General features: G+C 51.5%; 1 protein-coding gene across 2 annotated transcripts in view; it reads right to left on the reverse strand.

Moving 5' to 3' along the window:
- The window catches only part of CUZD1 (CUB and zona pellucida like domains 1), an 85845-nt gene that overhangs the window by 15954 nt on the left and 45892 nt on the right, over positions 1–23999 (reverse strand). For both annotated transcript variants that reach the window (XM_073685153.1, XM_073685154.1), the window contains exon 6: positions 955–1127. In XM_073685153.1, the coding sequence (XP_073541254.1) occupies positions 955–1127 (173 nt within the window). The remainder of the gene's footprint in view (positions 1–954; positions 1128–23999) is intronic.

A 23999-nucleotide genomic window follows, 5' to 3' on the forward strand; every position in this document is an offset into this window, starting at 1 on the left:
ATTATACTACTATTGTTGACTATGGGGTGCATTATACTTTATGGATGACTGAGGCGTGCAGTATATTATATGGAGGACTATGGGGAGTGTGTTTATACTTCTTCTAGGTACACCCCTGGTGAGTATAATAAAATTTATTCAGGATGGGGAGAGGGTGGCGGGGGGGCCTCAGTCCAAATTTTGCACCATCAGACTATAGTTACGCGACTGCATAAGCATCTTTGCAATTTCCTTGTTATTATAATCTCTCATTTCTTTTTATTTTTTTTTTAGTTTACTTCTCTTTACCTAGGTTACCAGCCACCTCTGCAGTCTATCAGAGGTGGCCTGTTTCCTAGGCAAGGAACTGCTGCCTCTGCTTACAGCATTAGAGAATGCACAATTTGGGGATGGTGCACTCGTACCAAGAAGGAAGCTGGGAGGCAGGGGTGCTGTGCACTCTAGAAGTACTGTGTTGAGATCATCAGATTCTAGCCAAAGAGCAGACTGAGTAAATGTATGATTACTGAGATTTCAAGCAATCCCTGAGAACAACAGTCACAAAGCCCCTTTGTTAATAGTAGTGCGCATGCACATCAGTCTCATTCATTTGAAGAGTGGCAATTATGCATGCGCACTACCACTCTTATTTACACGAGGGTCTTTGAACCCCTGTTTCAAAAAAACCCGGAGATCTTGGAGATCCTGTGAACAGATGATAAATGTATCTAGTGAGACAGTCCAATAATGTATGTTTCTTATTGTGTAGAGCAGTGGGGGGAAGCGCCTGCAACCTATAGATAAGAGAGGCGCTGGTTCTTTAAAAAAAAAGGGAAAACTGTTTTTTAACCTAAACCAACCCCTATTTTTGAAAATGAAAAAAAGCAACATATAAATAATGATTATTAATTAGTGCATGTGAAATTATAAACTTGCTGGTGTGGCTTTATAACTGTGTACACCTCGTCTTCTTACCTTTCTAACTGTGCCGCATCCAGAGAATGGCACCTCGAACACTATAGGCTTGGATGATTGAGCGACACAGGAAGGATCGCTCAGTGTCAGCTCCGCTCCATTAAATCCCAGTCCATTAATATAATCTGGATTAAGAATAACCGTCATGGAATCGCCGGAACAAGACAAGGAGCCTGTGACACAACACAAATGCCATAAATGATGGATACAGAGACATTACAAAAGACAGATTAGTGCAAAAACCGTCTGACTGCTGTGCTTGCTAACAAATGTTTTGCCACCAAGTATTAAGTGTTGTTTGCCAGAGGGATCAAATACTTATTTCTCACTGCAAAATGCAAATAAATTTATCTAATTTATACAATGTGATTTTCTTGATTTTTTTTGGATATTCTATCTCTCAATGTTAAAATTAACCTACCCTTAAAATTATAGACTGTTCATGTCTTTGTCAGTGGGCAAATATATATATATATATATATATATATATATATATATATATATATATATACAGTACAGATCACAAGTTTGGACACACCTTCTCATTTAAAGATTTTTCCGTATTTTCATGGCTATTATCGGTCAAAACTGAACTTTGATGTGGTCATAATCCGCTCAGAAGAGTTCAGGAGAAGAGAGATAAGAGTTACAGACACTGGCATCTGAATGCTGAATGAGCTCCATTGTGCTTGCTATGCAGTTTACTGCATAGAAGCCATAGAAGCTAAGCAATCCAAAATATTTAATGAATCCTACCGCATGAATGTTTTTTATCCAAAAATACTTAAACATAAAATGAACCTGTCACCATGTTTTTACATATGGATGTAGAATTATGGCTCTGTATGCACTTGTCTCTCTATAAAAATGAATTTTTTTTATAATAAAGATTCAATGTGCCGATCATGGGAAATCTGTCATAAAAGCCATATGCAAATCAACCTGGAAGTGCACTGGGAGCGTGTCAATGCACTTAGAAGAAGCGGTCCAAAGGCTCTGACACACCCCCAGTGCACTTCCAGCATGATTTGCATATGGCTTCTATATTAGATATCTCTTGAACGGTATATTGGATCGCTAGAAAAAACATATATATATACAGTGAGGGTGAGCATGTGAGGGTGAGTGTCTGAGGGTGAGGGTCTGAGGGTGAGGGTCTGAGGGTGAGGGTGAGCGTGTGAGGGTCAGCTTGTGAGGGAGAATGTGTGAGGGTGAGCATAGGAGCGTGTGAGGGTGGGAGCATGTGAGGGTGAGTATGTGAGGATGAGCGTGTAAGGGTGAGCATAGGAGCTTGTGAGGGTGGGAGCATGTGAGGGTGAGTGTGTGAGGAGGAGCATCTGAGGGTGAGCGTGTGAGGGTGAGCGTCTGAGGGTGAGCGTCTGAAGGTGAGAGGGTGAGGGTGTGCGTGTGAGGGTGAGCAGGTGAGGGTGTGCGTGTGAGGGTGAGCGTGTGAGGATGAGCGTGTGAGGGTGAGCATAGGAGCGTGTGAGGGTGGGAGCGTGTGAGGGTGAGGGTCTGAGGGTGAGGGTGCGCGGGTGAGGGTGAGCGTGTGAGGGTGAGCGTGTGAGGGTGTGAGTGTGTGAGGGTCAGCTTGTGAGGGAGAACGTGTGAGGGTGAGCATGTGAGGGTGAGCGTGTGAGGGTGAGCATAGGAGCGTGTGAGGGTGGGAGCATGTGAGGGTGTGCGTGTGAGGGTGAGCGTGTGAGGGTGGGAGCATGTGAGGGTGAGCGTGTGAGGGTGAGCATCTGAGGGTGAGCGTGTGAGGGTGAGCGTCTGAGGGTGAGCGTCTGAGGGTGAGCGTGTGAGGGTGAGCTTGTGAGGGTGTAAGCGTGTGAGGGTCAGCTTGTGAGGGTGAGCATGTGAGGGTGAGCGTCTGAGGGTGAGCGTGTGAGGGTCTGAGCGTGAGGGTCTGAGGGTGAGGGTCTGAGGGTGAGCGTGTGAGGGTGTAAGCATGTGAGGGTCAGCTTGTGAGGGTGAGTGTGTGAGGGTGAGCGTGTGATGGTGTGAGCGTGTGAGGGTCAGCTTGTGAGGGTGAAGGTGTGAGGGTGAGCGTGTGAAGGTGTGAGGGTGCCCAAAACGATAGTGACAGTGCTCAAATGACATGGGGACAGCATGAGGATCGCCCCAGGAAGCATTTCTGACCCCCAGATCACTGCTGTCAACAACGTGGTCAGAGGTATTAAGCCACTTTTACAGGCTCACAATAAAACAAAAGTGAAACTTTTTTCCTGTGAAATATGTTAAGGAACATCCTTTCCAGGGAAAAGACTTGTGTATAAGTTAAAATAAATGACCAAAAACAAAAATACTCCTCCACACCTTCGGCTATGTTCACAAGTAGCATTTTTTATGCGTTTTTGCACTTTTGTATTGCTTTCAACTATTACAAATGCATTCACCGGGAAATGTCATTTTAACATTTTACAACCTTATCTGGCCATGTGCTGTGTGACACATGCATAAAGTGCTGAAAAGACATGGGAACAGCATGGGGAAGACCCCTGGAAGCATCTCTGACTCCCAGGTCACTGTCTAAAAGTGTGCCCATCATAAGTGATCCTTGCCGCATCAGAAGATGCAGACTTGCAACTATCCCCATGCAAGTTCTAGTCCCAGGGCAGTGTTCAATTGTACCTCCCCCATTCCTTGCAATACAAGCGCAAGTATGCAGCCTGCCACCCACCCACCCCCAGGCTGCAATACCATACTGCTTGCTTGCTTGAACTTGAAATTGGGCCTTTTAGGCATGTGGAGGCGGAATCTGGCCACCACGTCATGGCTATGTTGGCGGCCTGGAATCCATACTCAGTCCCCAGCCGCCCGGCGGCCAGGTGTCCATACTCAGTCCCCAGCCGCCCCGCGGCCGAGTGTCCACACGGTCCCCAGCCGCCTGGGGGAAGTCGGGTGTCCATAAACGGTCCCCAGCCGCCCCCATTTCTCCTTGGAACATCCCCCCACACACTTTTCTTAGCCCGGCCTGCTTTAGGCAGCATTGGACGAGCCCACCAGAGAACCAGACTCCTCCGGTGGGCCCTGACTTTTCCATCGGTGGAGTTGAGAGTGCCAAGGTGAGGAGCATGATGATGATGACAGAAGTTAGCATCTGCTATGTTTTCTTTTAATGCAAGTGTAAGTGTGCAGCCTGCCACCCACCCACCCCCAGACTGCAATTCATACTGCTAGCTTGCACTTGAAATGGGGCCTTTTAGTTTAGAGGAGGCCAAAGCTGGCCACTACCTCATGGCTGCTTCGGCAGCGAGGTATCCATACTCAGTCCCCAGCCGCCCCTATTTGTCCTGGTGTGCCTTATACATAAGATTAAGCGTGTATACCAAAACATTACCTGTGCCCTCCCCAGTGCATTTAGTGGGAAGGAGAGCCTATTCCGCTGTAGTGTGTGCATGCCAAACCCCTGTTCATGGTACATGCGAAGATGCCTCCCACCTTGCATCTGTCGTTGCAGACTTGCAACTATCCCCATTCAAGTCCTTGTCCCAGGGCAGTGTTCAATTGTACCTCTCCCATTCCTTGCAATGCAAGCGCAAGTATGCAGCCTGCCACCCACCCACCCCCAGGCTGCAATACCATACTGCTTGCTTGCTTGCACGTTAAATTGGGCCTTTTAGGCATGTGGAGGCGGAATCTGGCCACCACGCCATGGCTGTGTCGGCGGCCTGGTATCCATACTCAGTCCCCAGCCGCCTGGTGGCCGGGTGTCCCCGCTTGCTCCCCAGCCTCCAGGGGGTGGCCGGGTGTCCATACTCGGTCCCCAGCCACCCCTATTTGTACCGGTAACCTTTCCCACACTTTTCTTAGCCTGGCCTGCTTTAGGGCAGCATTGGCCGAGCCCACCGGACTATCAGACTCCTCCGGTGGGCCCTGGCTTCTCCATCAGGGGAGTTGAGAGTGCCAAGGTGAGGAGCATGATGAGGATGATAGAAGTTAGCATCTGCTTTGTTTTGTTGTAATGCAAGCTCATGTATGTAGTAGTGGCTAGGCCTGAGGTGGTCAGCGTTTTGGCGCATATCCTACCTCCTCCGAGGATTGCTGGATGTTTTCCTGCTACTATCCAAGTTCTATGACTCCCGTTAAAACAAAGCTTCAGGTGATAAATGATGGATGAGGTAGTGGCAAAGGAGAAAGAGCAGGAGGAACAGGGACCATTCACATCAATATCAGGCCAGTCAACCAGATATGTCTTGTAGGATATGTTTCTGTAACAAAAGGAGCGGTTCGGCTACACAGTTATAGGGCATACAGTGAGTGCAATGCCTACCAAAAATTTCGAGGCACTCCAATGCCCCTTGGAAATGACATGGAGGTCAGAGGGCGTTAACTAAACCTTTTTTTCCATTTATAGCAACTGGGTCTCCTGTGCACTGTTGGCCTAAGCAGTGAATGGAATGCTTTCCAAAAATTATGAGGTACTGAAATGCCCCTTACAAGAGCCATGTGTGGCACCCCAGGGGTCTGGTCACCACAGTAATAGAGATTACGTCGGAGAGCAAGTGGGAGGTTTCCTGGTCAGGATCCCTTAAACATGCAACATCCTCCTGCCCCAGTCCTGGGAGGGGAGAATTCTGCCCTTATAAACTGGATCTGGGGTGGGGTTGAGTGAGTCAGAGAACAGAGAACAGTCAGAGTCAGAGTGAGAGCAAGGGAAAGTAACAGCAAGGAGCTCTGTAGGAGCTAGGAGCTAAAGACAAGGGGCTGGAAGCTGAGCAGAGCTCGCCCTGGCAGAAGACAATAGGAACCGGACACAGGAGTCCGAAGCTGTGAGGACTTATATATCCAGCAGCAGAAACCAGCCGGCAGGGGATTTCAGGTCCTCTGGCCATAGAAGCCCGGAGGCTCAGTCACAAGCAAGGGACCAGCACCGCCGTCGTGGAGTGGAGGCTAACAGAAGGCCCCAAGTCACCAGCCATACGGGTGAGCACTACACGGTACATTCAGCGACGTGGGCTACTTCTACCCGCTTACAGCAAGGTAGCCAGGAAGAGTGCAGACAGACGGGGAGGCCTACAACTCCACCTGGCCAGGGGAACTCCTGCTTGCTCACAGACTGACCAGGCCTCTTATGCCAGCCAGTACTCCCGGGAGGGTCTACCTTATAATCATCAGTAAAGACCCTGAACTGCACTGCAAAGACTCTGAGTCGTTCCTGCTGTGCTCGTGCACCATCGCCCCCATCATCCACACTCACTGCCCTGAGGCTATACTCCTCCCAAGGGGAGTTATCCCATTTTATGCTGCGCACACAACACCAGCCTCAGCGGTCTGCCTCGCAGCGGTGGTACTCCCTGACCGCAATCCACGGGTGGCGCAGTCGGACAATTAACCTCAAAACCTAAGAAAGATTGCCACTGGTTTGACCAGCCTGAGCCACGGGACCGAGTCACCGCCACGGAGACTACAGACCCCAGAGACCCGGCACCGGGTATCCCACACACGTGTACACACGGCCCAGGGGGCGCGTCACATGCAGTACAGCATATTACAAACATAAGTCCCATTATTGGGGAGTGGGTGTCCCATAGTATTTGCTTATGCCTTGCAAGCAAAAGCTTCCAAAAATTAGGACAGAGCAACTTGCAATGCCCCTTACAAGAGCCATGCAGTACAGCAAATTACAAACATAAGTCCCATTATTGGGGAGTGGGTCTCCCATAGTATTTGCTAATGCTTTCCCAGCAAAAGCTGCCAAAAATTAGGACCGAGCAACTTGCAATGCCCCTTACAAGAGCCATGCAGTACAGCATATTACAAACATAAGTCCCATTATTGGGGAGTGGGTGTCCCATAGTATTTGCTTATGCTTTCCCAGCAAAAGCTGCCAAAAATTAGGACGGAGCAACTTGCAATGCCCCTTACAAAAGCCATGCAGTACAGCATATTACAAACATAAGTCCCATTATTGGGGAGTGGGTCTCCCATAGTATTTGCTTATGCTTTCCCAGCAAAAGCTGCCAAAAATTAGGACGGAGCAACTTGCAATGCCCCTTACAAGAGCCATGCAGTACAGCATATTACAAACATAAGTCCCATTATTGGGGAGTGGGTGTCCCATAGTATTTGCTTTTGCTTTCCCAGCAAAAGTTGCCAAAAATTAGGACGGAGGAACTTGCAATGCTGGCACCCTGGTGGTATAGTGGTGGTGGAGGCTGAGGATAAGGAGAAGAAGATTAAACAGCCGAAACGAGGAAGCGTATACCCATGTGTGGGTGTGAAGCGGTGCATGTGAATACACCTCCCGAAATAACACAGTGGATTTGACTTTATGTTACTCTGCTGTCATTTGGTGGTGATGAGAAGTCTGGCCCAATCCAGCCCTTGTTAATTTTGATAAGGGTCAGCTTGTCAGCATTGTCAGTTGACAGGCGAGTGCGCTTATCAGTTATAATTCCCCCAGCGGCACTAAAAACACGCTCCGATAACACGCTAGCGGCAGGGCAGGCCAGGACGTCCAAGGCGTACAGAGCGAGTTCATTCCAAGTGTCCAGCTTGGATACCCAATAATTAAAAGGCACAGAGGAATCACGGAGGACGCTGGTACGATCGGCAAGGTACTCCCTCACCATCTTTTGAAACTTTCCACTCCTTGTGAGAGTACCCCACGCCTCAGGGCCTGTAAGCTGGGCGGGTGTCAGAAAACTGTCCCAGAACGTTGACAGTGTTCCCCTGCCTCTGCTGGATTGGAGTTGTATCTCTCTCGCCTGTACGCCTTGGTTGGGCAACGAACTGTGACCTCTGCCGCTAGCGTGTTCAGATGGGAATTTTTTTAAGAGTTCTGCAGCAAGGGCCTTCTGGTATTACCCCATTTTTGTAGACCTCTCCACCTCAGGAATAAGAGAGTGAAAGTTCTCCTTGTAGCGGGGGTCTACAAGTGTCACCAACCAGTAATGACTGTCACCCAACATTTTGACAACGCGAGGGTCACGGTTAAGGCAGCGTAACATAAAGTCAGCCATGCGTGCCAGACTGGTAACAGGCAAGATTTCCGTGTCCTCACCAAGATGACGACTGACCATGCTCTCCTCCTCCTCCTCCTCTTCCTCCTCCCCCCTGTCCTCAGGCCACCCAAGCTGAACCGACGGTATGACACTTGTACAGGTACTACCGTCTACAACGCATGATAGCAGCTCCTGTTCTTCCTTCTCCTCCTCCTCCTCCTCCTCTCCCTCATTGTCCCCCAATGCACGTTGGGATGAGATGAGGCTGGGCTGTGTGTAATCGCCCGCTACGGCTTCTTGATCCATCTCATCATACTCTGGCTGCAATGCCTCCTCTTTAATTCTCTGCAGAGAGCGTTGCATAAGACAGACAAGTGGGATGCTGACACTAATGATGGCGTCATCGCCACTCACCATCTTGGTGGCCTCCTCAAAGTTTGTCAGGATGGTACATATGTCAGACATCCAGGTCCACTCCTGAGGTCTTATGTGTAGAGTCTGACCTGAATATCGACGGCCTTGTTGCAGATGGTACTCCACAACTGCTCTCTTCTGCTCACAAATCCTTTGCAACATGTGGAGGGTAGAGTTCCAACGTGTGGGGACATCACACACCAGTCGGTGTGCCGGAAGCTGCAAACGCTGCTGCAACACAGCAAGGGCGGCGGAAGCTGTAGCCGACTTGCGAAAATGAGCTGACAGGCGGCGTACTTTCACGAGCAGATCTGGCAACTCGGGGTACGATTTAAGAAACCGCTGAACCACGAGGTTAAGCACATGAGCCAGGCATGGTACGTGTGTGATCTCACCTCGCCTCAGAGCCGCCACCAGGTTACGGCCATTGTCACACACGACCATGCCGGGATGTAGGTTCAGCGGTCTCAGCCACAGATCTGCCTGCTCTTTCACAGCTGTCCACAACTCACAAGCAGTGTGAGGTTTATCACCTAAGCTTATGAGTTTCAGCACAGCCTGTTGCCGCTTGGCGGAGGCAGTACTGCAATGCTTCCAGCTTGTAACTGATGTGGTGATATCTGAGATGGAGGCTGAACATGAGGAGGAGGAGGAGGAGGAGGAGGATGCGCAGGAGCTGTACACTGTGGGGGCAACTCTGACTGACATAGGGCCCGCAATCCTCGGTGTGGGGAGGATGTGTTCCGTCCCAAGGTCCGACTGGGTCCCGGCTTCCACTATGTTTACCCAGTGTGCCGTCAGAGAGATGTACCGTCCCTGGCCACAAGCACTTGTCCACGTGTCCGTTGTCAGGTGGACTCTCCCAGTAACTGCGTTGTTGAGGGCATGGCAGATGCTTTGGGACACGTGCTTGTGTAGTGCGGGGATGGCACACCGGGCAAAATAGTGTCGGCTGGGGACCGAGTACCGAGGGACGGCCACCGCCATAAGATTGCGGAAGGATTCCGTCTCCACCAGCCTAAAAGGCAGCATTTCCAATGCAAGCAGTCGTGAAATGTGCGAATTTAGGACTGTGGCCTGTGGGGCGTTAGCTGCGAATTTCCGCTTTCGTTCATAGGTCTGGGATATGGACAATTGAACGCTGCGGTGGGACGTGGACCTGGACGTTGATGCTGTTTCTTGAGAAACTGCCATAACAAGTGAAGACTGAGAGGAGGGGGCATCTTTACATGCAGTATGGACAGGGGATTGCCTTGCACACACAACAGGGGGTTCTATTGCACGCACAACAGTGGAAGAAGCAGTGGTGACGCCCGCTGACACTGGTCGTGGACCCTGGGTTTCGCCCCACAAAGTCGGGTGCTTTGCTGCCATGTGCCTGATCATGCTGGTGGTGGTCAGGCTGGTAGTTTTGTCTCCCCTGCTGATGCTGGCATGGCAGGTGGAACATATGGCCTTTTTGGGGTTATCAGCAGAGTCTTTAAAAAAATTCCAGACTCTGGAAGACCTACCGCTTGTACTGGCAACGTCCCTCGTGTTGGTGTTACGGGGAACGGTTGCCTGCCTTCTGTCTGCGGCCACCACACTGCTTCTTCCTGCCTGTTGGGGTACTCTGCCTCCCTCCCCCTGTGTGCTGCTGGCCTCACTCTGCATGTCCTCCTTCCACGTTGGGTCAGTTACTAGATCATCCACCACCTCCTCCTCTTCCACTTGCTCACCACGATCCTCCTCCTCACTTCCTGGCAATTGTGTCTCGTCATCGTCCACCTCTTGTGACAGATTGCCAACGTCGACTTCCTGTGGCCGTGGCTGTTCAAATATTTGGGCATCGCAACATGGGATCTCCTCTTCCACCACTTCAAGCGTATCAGGTGAGGGGCCCAAATATGGAAATGGACCAGTGAACAGCTCTTCAGAGTGTCCAAGTGTGGGATCACTTGCTGTCTGACGACACTCGGCATGGTGGGAGGAAGGAGCATCAGGGTGAGGAGGAGTATGCGGTCGAGACTCACGGCTACTAAGAGTTGACCGTGTGGAAGACAGACCGGAGGTGGTGGTGCCCATGTAACTGGAAGTATTGTCTGCTATCCAATTAATAACCTGTTCACACTGATCAGTTCTCAATACTGGAGTTGTTCTGTGCTTCCCTAGTAATTCGGTCAAGAAGTGGGAGCGAGAAGATGTGGCTGTTGGTTGTGGCACATTTTCACCTTGGCCACGGCCCCGTCCTCTGCACGAACCATCACCAGAACGTCCACTTCCACGTCCCTTGCCACGCGCCTTGCCCATTGTAAATGAAGTAAAATAGCTTACACTTGCACTATCAATGGAAAAAGGGTAATAAAGAGTAGATTAGAACCGTGGAAGAGGAAAACCACAGTTATTGTTTACTGGGGTATACCACGCTTTTTTAAATAGAGATATTTGTGGCTGAACAGTGGGGTTAGGGTTACTAACCACACTCAATCTGCTTTTTTTTTAGATACCAAAGGCCCAAAACTGGATAGTACAGCGATTTGACCCGTGGAACTGCGAAACCACACTGGGATGTCGGGCCTACACAAGACTATTTTCAACAGATATATTTTTGTGTCACAACAGTCAGGAGACACTACTGTTTTTCTTTACGGAAAAAACTACCAAAACCTGAATAATAGAGATTTTTTTACCGTGGAACAGCAAAACCACAGTTATAATTTACTGGTGTATACCAGGCTTTTTAAAATATATATATATTTGCGGCTGAACAGTGAGCGACACACTCAAACTTTTTTTTTTTAGATACAAATGGCCCAAAAGTGGATAATACAGAGGTTTGTACCGTGGAACTGCAAAACCACACTTGTATTTCTCGGGCCTACACCAGACTATTTTCAACAGATATATTTGTGTCTGAAAAATCAGGGAGACACTATTTATTTATTTTTTTTACAGCAAAAAATACAAAAAGCAGGATAATAGAGATTTTTTACCGTGGAACAGCAAAAGCACACTTCTGTCTCTCTGGCCTACACCAGACTATTTTCAACAGATATATTTGTGTCTGAAAAATCAGGGAGACACTATTATTATTTTTATACAGCAAAAAATGCCAAAAACAGGATAATAGAGATGTTTTACCGTGAAACATCTAACCACAGTAATAATTTACTGGTGTATACCAGGCTTTTTAAAATATATATATATTTGCGGCTGAACAATGAGCGACACACTCAAACTGTTTTTTTTAGATACAAATGGCCCAAAAGTGGATAATACAGAGGTTTGTACCGTGGAACTGCAAAACCACACTTGTATTTCTCGGGCCTACACCAGACTATTTTCAACAGATATATTTGTGTCTGAAAAATCAGGGAGACACTATTTTTTTTTTTTTTACAGCAAAAAATGCAAAAAGCAGGATAATAGAGATTTTTTACCGTGGAACAGCAAAAGCACACTTCTGTCTCTCTGGCCTACACCAGACTATTTTCAACAGATATATTTGTTTCTGAAAAATCAGGGAGACACTATTATTATTTTTATACAGCAAAAAATGCCAAAAACAGGATAATAGAGATGTTTTACCGTGGAACATCAAAACCACAGTAATAATTTACTGGTGTATACCATGCTTTTTAAAATATATATATATTTTCGGCTGAACAGTGAGCGACACACTCAAACTGTTATTTTTAGATATAAATGGCCCAAAAGTGGATAATACAGAGGTTTGTACCGTGGAACTGCAAAACCACACTTGTATTTCTCGGGCCTACACCAGACTATTTTCAACAGATATATTTGTGTCTGAAAAATCAGGGAGACACTATTTTTTTTTTTTTTCAGCAAAAAATACAAAAAGCAGGATAATAGAGATTTTTTACCGTGGAACAGCAAAAGCACACTTCTGTCTCTCTGGCCTACACCAGACTATTTTCAACAGATATATTTGTGTCTGAAAAATCAGGGAGACACTATTATTATTTTTATACAGCAAAAAATGCCAAAAACAGGATAATAGAGATGTTTTACCGTGGAACATCAAAACCACAGTAATAATTTACTGGTGTATACCAGGCTTTTTAAAATCTATATATATTTGCGGCTGAACAGTGAGCGACACACTCAAACTGTTTTTTTTAGATACAAATGGCCCATAGAACTGCAAAACCACACTTGTATTTCTCGGGCCTACACCAGACTATTTTCAACAGATATATTTGTGTCTGAAAAATCAGAGGCACACTTTTTTTTTTTTTTTTTTGGGGGGGGGGGACCAAAAGGTTAATAAGATGGGTATTTGTACATTGTGAAGGAGGAAAAAAAAATGAGGATTTAGATTAAAAAAAAGGATTTTTCCTGGCCCCCGGGACCTGGAGCTAAGTCCAGCAATTTCAGCAACAGGAGCAGCACACAGGACTGTAATGCAGCGTTTGCTGGTATAACCACTGCGTCTCCTATACAGCCTGCCTGCCTGTCTGCCTGATATACCTGGGATGGATATTAGTCCTGAGAAGGACTGTTTGTTTGAGCCTTTACAGACCCTACACTAACTATTTTGCAGGATATATCTCTCCCTAAATCAGCAGCGCTGTCCCTACACTGTCTGATCCGGAGCGACTGTGTCCAAGATGGCGGCACCCGGTTTTAAATACTCGAGGTGACGCTGTGCGGCCAGCCAATCACTGTAATGCCCACAAACAACATGGCTGCGGCATTACAGTGACTGGCTGGCAATCCCTGCATGTTCATTGGCTCTGTAAAGAGCGCCAAACATGCAGGGCGGAGACCCGAGCTCCCGCCCGAGTAACCCGGAAATGCTCAGTGCTCGCCGAACATCCCGAGTAGCGTGATGCTCGGGCGAGTACCGAGCAGTGTCGAGCATGTCCGCTCAATACTAGTGTGAGGGTGAGCGTGTGAGGGTGAGCGTGTGAGGGTGAGCGTGTGCGGGTGAGCGTTTGAGGGTGAGCGTCTGAGGGTGAGCGTCTGAGGGTGAGCATAGGAGCGTGTGAGGGTGGGAGCATGTGAGGGTGAGCGTCTGAGGGTGAGCGTCTGAGGGTGAGCTTCTCAGGGTGAGCGTGTGAGGGTGAGCGTGTGAGGGTGAGCATCTGAGGGTGACGGTGTGCGGGTGAGGGTGTGAGCGTGTGAGGATGAGGGTGTGAGCGTGTGAGGATGAGGATGAGCATGTGAGGGTGAGCGTGTGAGGGTGAGCATCTAAGGGTGACGGTGTGCGGGTGAGGGTGTGAGCGTGTGAGGATGAGGGTGTTAGCATGTGAGGATGAGGATGAGCGTGTGAGGGTGAGCGTGTGAGGGTGAGCGTGTGAGGGTGAACTTGTGCGGGTGAGCGTCTGAGGGTGAGCGTCTGAGGGTGAGGGTGAGAGTCTGAGGGTGAGCGTCTGAGGGTGAGCGTCTGAGGGTGAGCGTCTGAGGTTGAACGTCTGAGGGTGAGTGTCTGAGGGTGAGCGTAGGAGCGTGTAAGGGTGGGAGCATGTGAGGATGAGCGTCTGAGGGTGAGCTTCTCAGGGTGAGCGTGAGGGGGTGTGCGTGTGAGGGTGTGCGTGTGAGGGTGAGCGTGTGAGGGTGAGCGTGTGAGGGTGAGGTTGAGAGTGTGAGGGTGAGGTTGAGCGTGTGAGGGTGAGCGTCTGAGGGTGAGCGGGTGAGCGTCTGAGGGTGAGCGTCTGAGGGTGAGGGTGTGCGGTTGAGGGTGAGGGTGAGCGTGTGAAGGTGAGCATGTGAGGGTGAGTGTGAGGGTGAGCGTGTGAGGGTGAACGTGTGAGCGTGTGAGGGTGAACGTGTGAGTGTGAGCGTGTGTGGGTGAGCGTGTGAGGATGAGGGGGTGAGGGTGAGGGGGTGAGGGTGAGCGTGTGAGGGTGAGCGTGTGAGGGTGAGTGTCTGAGGGTGAGCGTCTGAGGGTGAGCGTCTGAGGGTCTGAGGGTGAGCGTCTGAGGGTCTAAGGGTGAACATCTGAGGGTGAGCGTCTGAGGGTGAGCGTCTGAGGGTGAGCGTCGGAGGGTAAGCGTTTGAGGGTGAGCGTCTGAGGGTGAGCGTCTGAGGGTGAGGGTGAGCGTCTGAGGGTGAGCGTCTGAGGGTGAGCGTCTGAGGGTGAGCCTCTCAGGGTGAGCGTGTGAGAGTCTGAGGGTGAGCGTGTGAGGGTGAGCGTGTGAGGGTGAGCGTGTGAGGGTGAGCGTGTGAGGGTGAGGGGGTGAGGGTGAGCGTGTGAGGGTGAGCGTGTGAGGGTGAGCGTGTGAGGATGAGCGTGTGAGGGTGAGCGTATGAGCGTGTGAGGGTGGGAGTATGTGAGGGTGAGCGTGTGAGGGTGAGCGTGTGAGGGTGAGCATCTGAGGGTGAGCATCTGAGGGTGAGCCTCTCAGGGTGAGCGTGTGAGCGTCAGAGGGTGAGCGTCTGAGGGTGAGCGTCTGAGGGTGAGGGTGTGCGGTTGAGGGTGAGGGTGAGTGTCTGAGGGTGAACGTGTGAGGATGAGCATGTGAGGGTGAGCGTGTGAGGGTGAACGTGCGAGGGTGAGCGTGTGAGGGTGTGAGCGTGTGAGGGTGAGCGTGTGAGGATGAGCGTGTGAGGGTGTGAGTTTGTGAGGGTGAGGGTGAGCGTGTGAGGGTGTGAGCGTGTGAGGGTGAGCGTGTGAGGATGAGCGTGTGAGGGTGAACGTATGAGGGTGTGAGCGTGTGAGGGTGTGAGCGTGTGAGGGTGAGCGTGTGAGGATGAGCGTGTGAGGGTGAATGTGTGAGGGTGTGAGCGTGTGAGGGTGAGCGTCTGAGGGTGAGCGTCTGAGGGTGAGGGTGTGCGGTTGAGGGTGAGGGTGAGTGTCTGAGGGTGAGCGTGTGAAGATGAGCATGTGAGGGTGAACGTGTGAGGGTGAACGTGTGAGGGTGAGCGTGTGAGGGTGTGAGCGTGTGAGGGTGTGAGCATGTGAGGGTGAGCGTGTGAGGATGAGCGTGTGAGCGTGTGAGGGTGGGAGTATGTGAGGGTGAGCGTGTGAGGGTGAGCGTGTGAAGGTGTGAGCGTGTGAGGGTGTGAGCGTGGGAGGGTGAGCGTGTGAGGATGAGCGTGTGAGGGTGAACGTGTGAGGGTGTGAGGGTGTGAGCGTGTGAGGGTGTGAGCGTGTGAGGGTGAGCGTGTGAGGATGAGCGTGTGAGGGTGAATGTGTGAGGGTGTGAGCTTGTGAGGGTGAGCGTCTGAGGGTGAGTGTCTGAGGGTGAGCGTCTGAGGGTGAGCGTCTGAGGGTGTGGGTGTGCGGTTGAGGGTGAGGGTGAGTGTCTGAGGGTGAGCGTCTGGGGTGTGAGCGTGTGAGAGTGTGAGCGTGTGAGGGTGAGCGTGTGAGGGTGAGCGTCTGAGGGTGAGCGTCTGAGGGTGAGCGTCTGAGGGTGAGCGTGTGAGGGTGAGCGTATGAGCGTGTGAGGGCGGGAGGGTGAGCGTGTGAGGGTGATCGTGTGAGGGTGAGCGTCTGAGGGTGAGCGTCTGAGGATCTGAGGCTGAGCGTCTGAGGGTGAGCGAGTGAGGGTGAGCGTCTGAGGGTGAGCATCTGAGGGTGAGCGTCTGAGGGTGAGCGTCTGAGGGTGAGCGTCTGAGGGTGAGCGTGTGAGGGTGAGCGTGTGAGGGTGAGCGTATGAGCGTGTGAGGGCGGGAGCGTCTGAGGGTGAGGGTGAGAGGGTGAGCGTGTGAGTTTCTGAGGGTGAGCGTCTGAGGGTGAGCGTCTGAGAGTGTGAGCGTGTGAGAGTATGAGCGTGTGAGGATGAGCATGTGAGGGTGAACGTGTGAGGGTGAACGTGTGAGGGTGAGGGTGTGAGCGTGTGAGGGTGTGAGCATGTGAGGGTGAGTGTCTGAGGGTGAGCGTCTGAGGGTGAGCGTCTGAGGGTCTGAGGGTGAGCGTCTGAGGGTCTAAGGGTGAGCATCTGAGGGTGAGCGTCTGAGGGTGAGCGTCTGAGGGTGAGCGTCGGAGGGTAAGCGTTTGAGGGTGAGCGTCTGAGGGTGAGCGTCTGAGGGTGAGGGTGAGCGTCTGAGGGTGAGCGTCTGAGGGTGAGCGTCTGAGGGTGAGCCTCTCAGGGTGAGCGTGTGAGCGTCTGAGGGTGAGCATCTGAGGGTGAGCGTCTGAGGGTGAGCGAGAGCGTGTGAGGGTGAGGGGGTGAGGGTGAGCGTGTGAGGGTGAGCGTGTGAGGGTGAGCGTGTGAGGATGAGCATGTGAGGGTGAGCGTATGAGCGTGTGAGGGTGGGAGTATGTGAGGGTGAGCGTGTGAGGGTGAGCGTCTGAGGGTGAGCATCTGAGGATGAGCCTCTCAGGGTGAGCGTGTGAGCGTCAGAGGGTGAGCGTCTGAGGGTGAGCGTCTGAGGGTGAGGGTGTGCGGTTGAGGGTGAGGGTGAGTGTCTGAGGGTGAACGTGTGAGGATGAGCATGTGAGGGTGAGCGTGTGAGGGTGAACGTGTGAGGGTGAACGTGTGAGGGTGAGCGTGTGAGGGTGTGAGCGTGTGAGGGTGTGAGCATGTGAGGGTGAGCGTGTGAGGATGAGCGTGTGAGCGTTTGAGGGTGTGAGTTTGTGAGGGTGAGGGTGAGCGTGTGAGGGTGAGTGTGTGAGGATGTGAGCGTGTGAGGGTGTGAGCGTGTGAGGGTGAGCGTGTGAGGATGAGCGTGTGAGGGTGAACGTATGAGGGTGTGAGCGTGTGAGGGTGTGAGCGTGTGAGGGTGAGCGTGTGAGGATGAGCGTGTGAGGGTGAATGTGTGAGGGTGTGAGCGTGTGAGGGTGAGCATCTGAGGGTGAGCGTCTGAGGGTGAGCGTCTGAGGGTGAGGGTGTGCGGTTGAGGGTGAGGGTGAGTGTCTGAGGGTGAGCGTGTGAAGATGAGCATGTGAGGGTGAACGTGTGAGGGTGAACGTGTGAGGGTGAGCGTGTGAGGGTGTGAGCGTGTGAGCGTGTGAGGGTGTGAGCATGTGAGGGTGAGCGTGTGAGGATGAGCGTGTGAACGTGTGAGGGTGGGAGTATGTGAGGGTGAGCGTGTGAGGGTGAGCGTGTGAAGGTGTGAGCGTGTGAGGGTGTGAGCGTGGGAGGGTGAGCGTGTGAGGATGAGCGTGTGAGGGTGAACGTGTGAGGGTGTGAGCGTGTGAGGGTGAGCGTGTGAAGATGAGCGTGTGAGGGTGAATGTGTGAGGGTGTGAGCGTGTGAGGGTGAGCGTCTGAGGGTGAGTGTCTGAGGGTGAGCGTCTGAGGGTGAGCGTCTGAGGGTGTGGGTGTGCGGTTGAGGGTGAGGGTGAGTGTCTGAGGGTGAGCGTCTGGGGTGTGAGCGTGTGAGAGTGTGAGCGTGTGAGGGTGAGCGTGTGAGGGTGCGCGTCTGTGGGTGAGCGTCTGAGGGTGAGCTTGTGAGGGTGAGCATGTGAGGGTGAGCGTGTGAGGGTGAGCGTGTGAGGGTGAGCGTATGAGCGTGTGAGGGCGGGAGGGTGAGCGTGTGAGGGTGATCGTGTGAGGGTGAGCGTCTGAGGGTGAGCGTCTGAGGGTCTAAGGCTGAGCGTCTGAGGGTGAGCGAGTGAGGGTGAGCGTCTGAGGGTGAGCATCTGAGGGTGAGCGTCTGAGGGTGAGCGTGTGAGGGTGAGCGTGTGAGGGTGAGGGGGTGAGGGTGAGCGTGTGAGGGTGAGCGTGTGAGGGTGAGCGTGTGATGATGAGCGTGTGAGGGTGAGCGTATGAGCGTGTGAGGGTGGGAGTATGTGAGGGTGAGCGTGTGAGGGTGAGCGTGTGAGGGTGAGCGTCTGAGGGTGAGCGTCTGAGGGTGAGCCTCTCAGGGTGAGCGTGTGAGCGTCAGAGGGTGAGCATCTGAGGGTGAGCGTCTGAGGGTGAGGGTGTGCGGTTGAGGGTGAGGGTGAGTGTCTGAGGGTGAACGTGTGAGGATGAGCATGTGAGGGTGAGCGTGTGAGGGTGAACGTGTGAGGGTGAACGTGTGAGGGTGAGCGTGTGAGGGTGTGAGCATGTGAGGGTGAGCGTGTGAGGATGAGCGTGTGAGCGTGTGAGGGTGTGAGTTTGTGAGGGTGAGGGTGAGCGTGTGAGGGTGAGGGTGTGAGCGTGTGAGGGTGAGCGTGTGAGGATGAGCGTGTGAGGGTGAACGTATGAGGGTGTGAGGGTGTGAGCGTGTGAGGGTGAGGATGAGCGTGTGAGGGTGAATGTGTGAGGGTGTGAGCGTGTGAGGGTGAGCGTCTGAGGGTGAGCGTCTGAGGGTGAGCGTCTGAGGGTGAGGGTGTGCGGTTGAGGGTGAGGGTGAGCGTGTGAAGATGAGCATGTGAGGGTGAACGTGTGAGGGTGAACGTGTGAGGGTGAGCGTGTTAGGGTGTGAGCGTGTGAGGGTGTGAGCGTGTGAGGGTGTGAGCATGTGAGGGTGAGCGTGTGAGGATGAGCGTGTGAACGTGTGAGGGTGGGAGTATGTGAGGGTGAGCGTGTGAGGGTGAGCGTGTGAAGGTGTGAGCGTGTGAGGGTGTGAGCGTGGGAGGGTGAGCGTGGGAGGATGAGCGTGTGAGGGTGAACGTGTGAGCGTGTGAGGGTGAGCGTGTGAAGATGAGCGTGTGAGGGTGAATGTGTGAGGGTGTGAGCGTGTGAGGGTGAGCGTCTGAGGGTGAGTGTCTGAGGGTGAGCGTCTGAGGGTGAGCGTCTGAGGGTGTGGGTGTGCGGTTGAGGGTGAGGGTGAGTGTCTGAGGGTGAGCGTCTGGGGTGTGAGCGTGTGAGAGTGTGAGCGTGTGAGGGTGAGCGTGTGAGGGTGCGCGTCTGAGGGTGAGCTTGTGAGGGTGAGCATGTGAGGGTGAGCGTGTGAGGGTGAGCGTGTGAGGGTGAGCGTATGAGCGTGTGAGGGCGGGAGGGTGAGCGTGTGAGGGTGATCGTGTGAGGGTGAGCGTCTGAGGGTGAGCATCTGAGGGTCTGAGGCTGAGCGTCTGAGGGTGAGCGAGTGAGGGTGAGCGTCTGAGGGTGAGCATCTGAGGGTGAGCGTCTGAGGGTGAGCGTCTGAGGGTGAGCGTGTGAGGGTGAGCGTGTGAGGGTGAGCGTATGAGCGTGTGAGGGCGGGAGCGTCTGAGGGTGAGGGTGAGAGGGTGAGCGTGTGAGTTTCTGAGGGTGAGCGTCTGAGGGTGAGCGTCTGAGAGTGTGAGCGTGTGAGAGTGTGAGCGTGTGAAGATGAGCATGTGAGGGTGAACGTGTGAGGGTGAACGTGTGAGGGTGAGCGTGTGAGGGTGAACGTGTGAGGGTGAACGTGTGAGGGTGAACTTGTGAGGGTGAGCATGTGAGCGTGTGAGGGTGTGAGCATGTGAGGGTGAGTGTCTGAGGGTGAGCGTCTGAGGGTGAGCGTCTGAGGGTCTGAGGGTGAGCGTCTGAGGGTGAGCATGTGAGGATGAGCGTGTGACGGTGAGCGTGTGAGGGCATGGCGTCAGGAGATGGAACAGGATCCTTGATGTGAACAACTGGCTGAGACGATGGTGCAGACAACAAGGATTTGGATTCCTGGACCACGGTGTGAATTACCTCTATGATGGACTCCTTGCCAGAGACGGACTACACCTCAACAAACCCGGGAAACACACATTCGCCAGGAGACTCGCAACACTCATCAGGAGGGCGTTAAACTAGAAGAAGAGGGGATGGGAAGAAAAACACCGGACACGAACATGCAACCAGAGAACATACTAATGAAAGATATGAAGTGCGACAAAGAAGGTCCAAGACAAGATACTTGGAAGGGAGGTAAGAAAATTTCTAATACAATCCACAGGGAGAAGATTGGAACAAAACAAAATCGTGTAAACTGCGTGCTAGCAAATGCCAGGAGCCTGACAAACAAGATGGATGAACTGGAAGCAGAAATATCTACAGGTAACTATGACATAGTGGGAATAACCGAGACATGGTTAGATGAAAGCTATGACTGGGCAGTTAACTTACAGGGTTACAGTCTGTTTAGAAGGGATCGAAGAAATCGGAAAGGGGGTGGAGTCTGTCTATATGTACAGACGTGTCTAAAGCCTACAATACGGGAGGATGTATGGGAGGGAAATGAGGAGGTCGAGTCCTTATGGGTGGAGATACATGGGGCAAAAAACAATAATAAAATTATCATAGGAGTCTGTTATAAACCACCAAATATAGCAGAAGCCACGGAAAGTCTATTAATGAGACAAATAGACGAAGTAGCAAAAAATAACGAGGTGATTATTATGGGGGACTTCAACTACCCCGATATAGACTGGGAAACCGAAAGCTGTAGATCTCAGAAAGGAAACAGGTTTCTGTCAATTATCAAAGACAATTATTTGTCACAACTTGTGCAGGAACCAACTAGAGGGACGGCCCTTTTAGACTTTATTAACTAACAGGCCAGACAGAATAACTGGGGTGCAGGTCGGGGGGCACCTGGGAAATAGTGACCACAACATGATACAATTCCACATGTGCTTCAGTAGGGTGCCCAGCAAGGGGGTCACAAAAACACTGAACTTCAGGAGGGCAAAGTTTGATCAGCTAAGAGATGCCCTTCACCTTATAGACTGGGATAGTATCTTCAGTAATAGGAGCACGGATAGAAAATGGGAAATTTTCAAAACAGTCGTACATAGTCACTGTAGAAGGTACATACCTTACGGGAATAAAAGGGCTAGGAATAGGAGGAAGCCAATGTGGCTAAATAAGGAAGTCAAGAGGGCAATGAAAAACAAAAAAAGGGCTTTCGGTAAACTTAAACAAGAAGGCAGCGAGGAAGCGCTAATATCTTATAGGGAAAAAAACAAAATCTGTAAGAAACAAATAAGAATAGCAAAAGAGGAGACAGAGAGACTAATTGCCAAGCAAAGTAAAACGAATCCCAAACTGTTCTTTAACTATATAAACAGTAAAAGGATTAAAACTGATGGAGTTGGCCCATTGAAAAATAACCTGGGTAAAATCATAGAGGGCGATGAGGGTAAAGCAAACCTACTCAATAGCTTCTTCTCCACTGTTTTCACAAAAGAAAACAATTTATCGGAGGAAATGCAGAGTGATAAAGTAAACCCTCCGCTAAATATCACCCACCTAACCCAGGAGGAAGTTCAGAAACGCCTAAATAATATCAAAATAGACAAGTCACCAGGCCTAGATGACATACACCCCTGGGTACTAAAAGAATTAAGTAATGTGATAGACAGACCGCTGTATCTTATATTCAAGCACTCTTTATGGACAGGGACTGTCCCACTAGACTGGCGCCAAGCAAATGTGGTACCAATATTCAAAAAGGGGTCTAAAAGTGACCCTGGGAACTATAGACCAGTCAGCTTAACATCTGTTGTGGGTAAATTGTTTGAAGGATTTCTTAGAGATGCTATTGTAGAATATCTTAATGATAATAACTGTCTAACTCAATATCAACATGGATTCATGAGGGATCGCTCCTGCCAAACAAACCTGATGGCCTTCTACGAGGAGGTGAGCTCACAGCTGGACCGGGGAGAGTCAGTGGATGTTGTATACCTTGACTTCTCCAAAGCGTTTGATACCGTGCTACACAAAAGGTTGGTATATAAAATGAGAATGCTTGGTCTGGGGGATAATGGGTGCAAGTGGGTAAATAGCTGGCTGAGTGATAGAAAGCAGAGGGTGGTTATCAATGGAGTAAGCTCAGGGTGTGTCAGGGTTACTAGCGGGGTGCCTCAAGGGTCTGTCTTGGGCCCTATATTATTTAATATATTTATTAATGATCTAGTGGAAGGGTTGCATAGTAAAATAGCAATATTTGCAGATGATACTAAACTTTGTAAAGTAGTTAATACAGATGAGGATAGGGCACAGCTACAGGAGGATTTAGATAAATTGGGGAGTTGGGCCAAAAAATGGCAAATGGGGTTCAATGCCGATAAATGTAAGGTCATGCACATGGGAAAGAAAAACAGCAGTCACCCATACATATTAAATGGGAATCCGTTGGGGAAATCTGACATGGAGAAGGACCTGGGCGTCTTGGTTAATAGCAAATTAAATTGGAGTGCCCAGTGTCAGGTAGCAGCTGCGAAGGCAAATAGAGTCATGGCATGCATCAGAAGAGGAATAGGGGCATATGATGAGAACATTGTTCTTCCTCTGTATAAAGCGCTGGTAAGGCCGCACTTAGAATATTGTGCACAGTTCTGGGCTCCGGTGCTCAGGAAAGACATATTGGAGCTAGAGACGGTACAAAGGAGGGCGACTAAGGTAATAAAGGGAATGGAGGGACTAGAATACCCAGAGAGGTTGTCAAAATTAGGCCTATTTACATTGGAAAAGAGAAGGCTTAGGGGAGACCTCATAAACATGTATAAATATGTGTCACCCTGGCCTGGATGCCACAAGTGTAATTAAAGCTGTGTCTGAGAGCAAGGGGGAGGTTCTCTAGTCTCGGGGACATTAGCATGCTATGCCTCCTGTCTCAGGCCAGTAGGGGGAGCTGGCTGCCCCTATAAAAGCTGGTACTGGGGGCAGGGTTAGAGAGGACTGGATGGCCTGTCTCAGCACTGAGACTTGTCCCAGAGCAGAGCAGGGACAGACAGTTTTGTATTGCACCTAAGAGGAAGTGTGGCAGGAGGAGAGCCACAAGCCAGAGGCAAGAGGCGAAGCAAGCCTGTCTTGGCAGATAAGAGACTGACTTTACCAGACTTTGGTGTCTGAGGCTGGGAGGATTCTACATCCTCCAGCAGAGAACCAGTCCGCAAGGGACTGTATATTCCTTGGCCTAAGAAGCCTGGTGGCCCTGCCACAACCGAAGGGACCAGTAAAGCCGTACAAGGCTGGGAGCATAAAGGAACCCACGTCGCAGGCCATACAGGCGAGAATACACGGAAAGCTTGGAAACGTGGGCTGTTACCCTATAATGAGGAGATAGCCAGAAGGAGCGCAGAAAGCACGGTAGGCCTACACCCTCACCCTGACCAGGGCCAATTTCCCCATTGCTCTCAGACATCCAGGTCCCCTCCTAGCTCGGACTGTTTATGGGTCAGTTTACCTGTTTCAGTAAAGACCCTGGACTGCAACCTATTGTCTGTGTGCTCCTTCGCGCCTCCAGCACTACCGGTACTGGGACTCTCACCACCATCGCTCCCACCATCCACTACACTGCCCTGGGGCCGCACTCTTCCCGTGGGGAGTCACACCATCCCAGCTGCACACCTCATCAGCCCCAGCGGTCTGCCTTGCAGCGGCGGTACCTAATGACCGCAAATCCACGGGTGGCGTAGTCGGACATTATCAATAGCACATAACGGACTACCACTGGCCTGACCACCCTGAGCCACGGAACCGGGTTGCCACTACTACTCCCACCGTTTCCCTAATTGCCCGGATCCGAGTGCCCCACGGCCCAGGGGGCGTGTCAGCTTTGGCGTAGTCGGCAGGATTTCGTGCCCGCAACCACCGGGTACTGCGTGCCTGAAAAAGACTTTTGTAACTTACCTGTGGCGAAGTTTCCCGCCGTCCGGAGTCGTTTCCCGCCATCCGGAGCCGATTCCCGCCATCAGACGCCATCTTGGACCGTTTCCCGCCGTCTTCTGCCGTCTTCCCGCCATCCACAGCTGTTTCCCGCCATCGGACGCCATCTTCAGGACGCCGCGCGGGAAAAAGAGGGGCGTGGACGTCAAAACCGCGCGAGATCCGAAGCTCCGCCCCACGCACCGACGCTGCGCAAGGTCCTGGAAGGGAGAGAGAGCGACGCTGACGTCATCAGGACG

Source organism: Phyllobates terribilis, unplaced genomic scaffold, assembly GCF_046119375.1.
Source record: "Phyllobates terribilis strain yellow unplaced genomic scaffold, ASM4611937v1 Scaffold_5__5_contigs__length_657084704, whole genome shotgun sequence".
NCBI classification, from domain to species: domain Eukaryota; kingdom Metazoa; phylum Chordata; class Amphibia; order Anura; family Dendrobatidae; genus Phyllobates; species Phyllobates terribilis.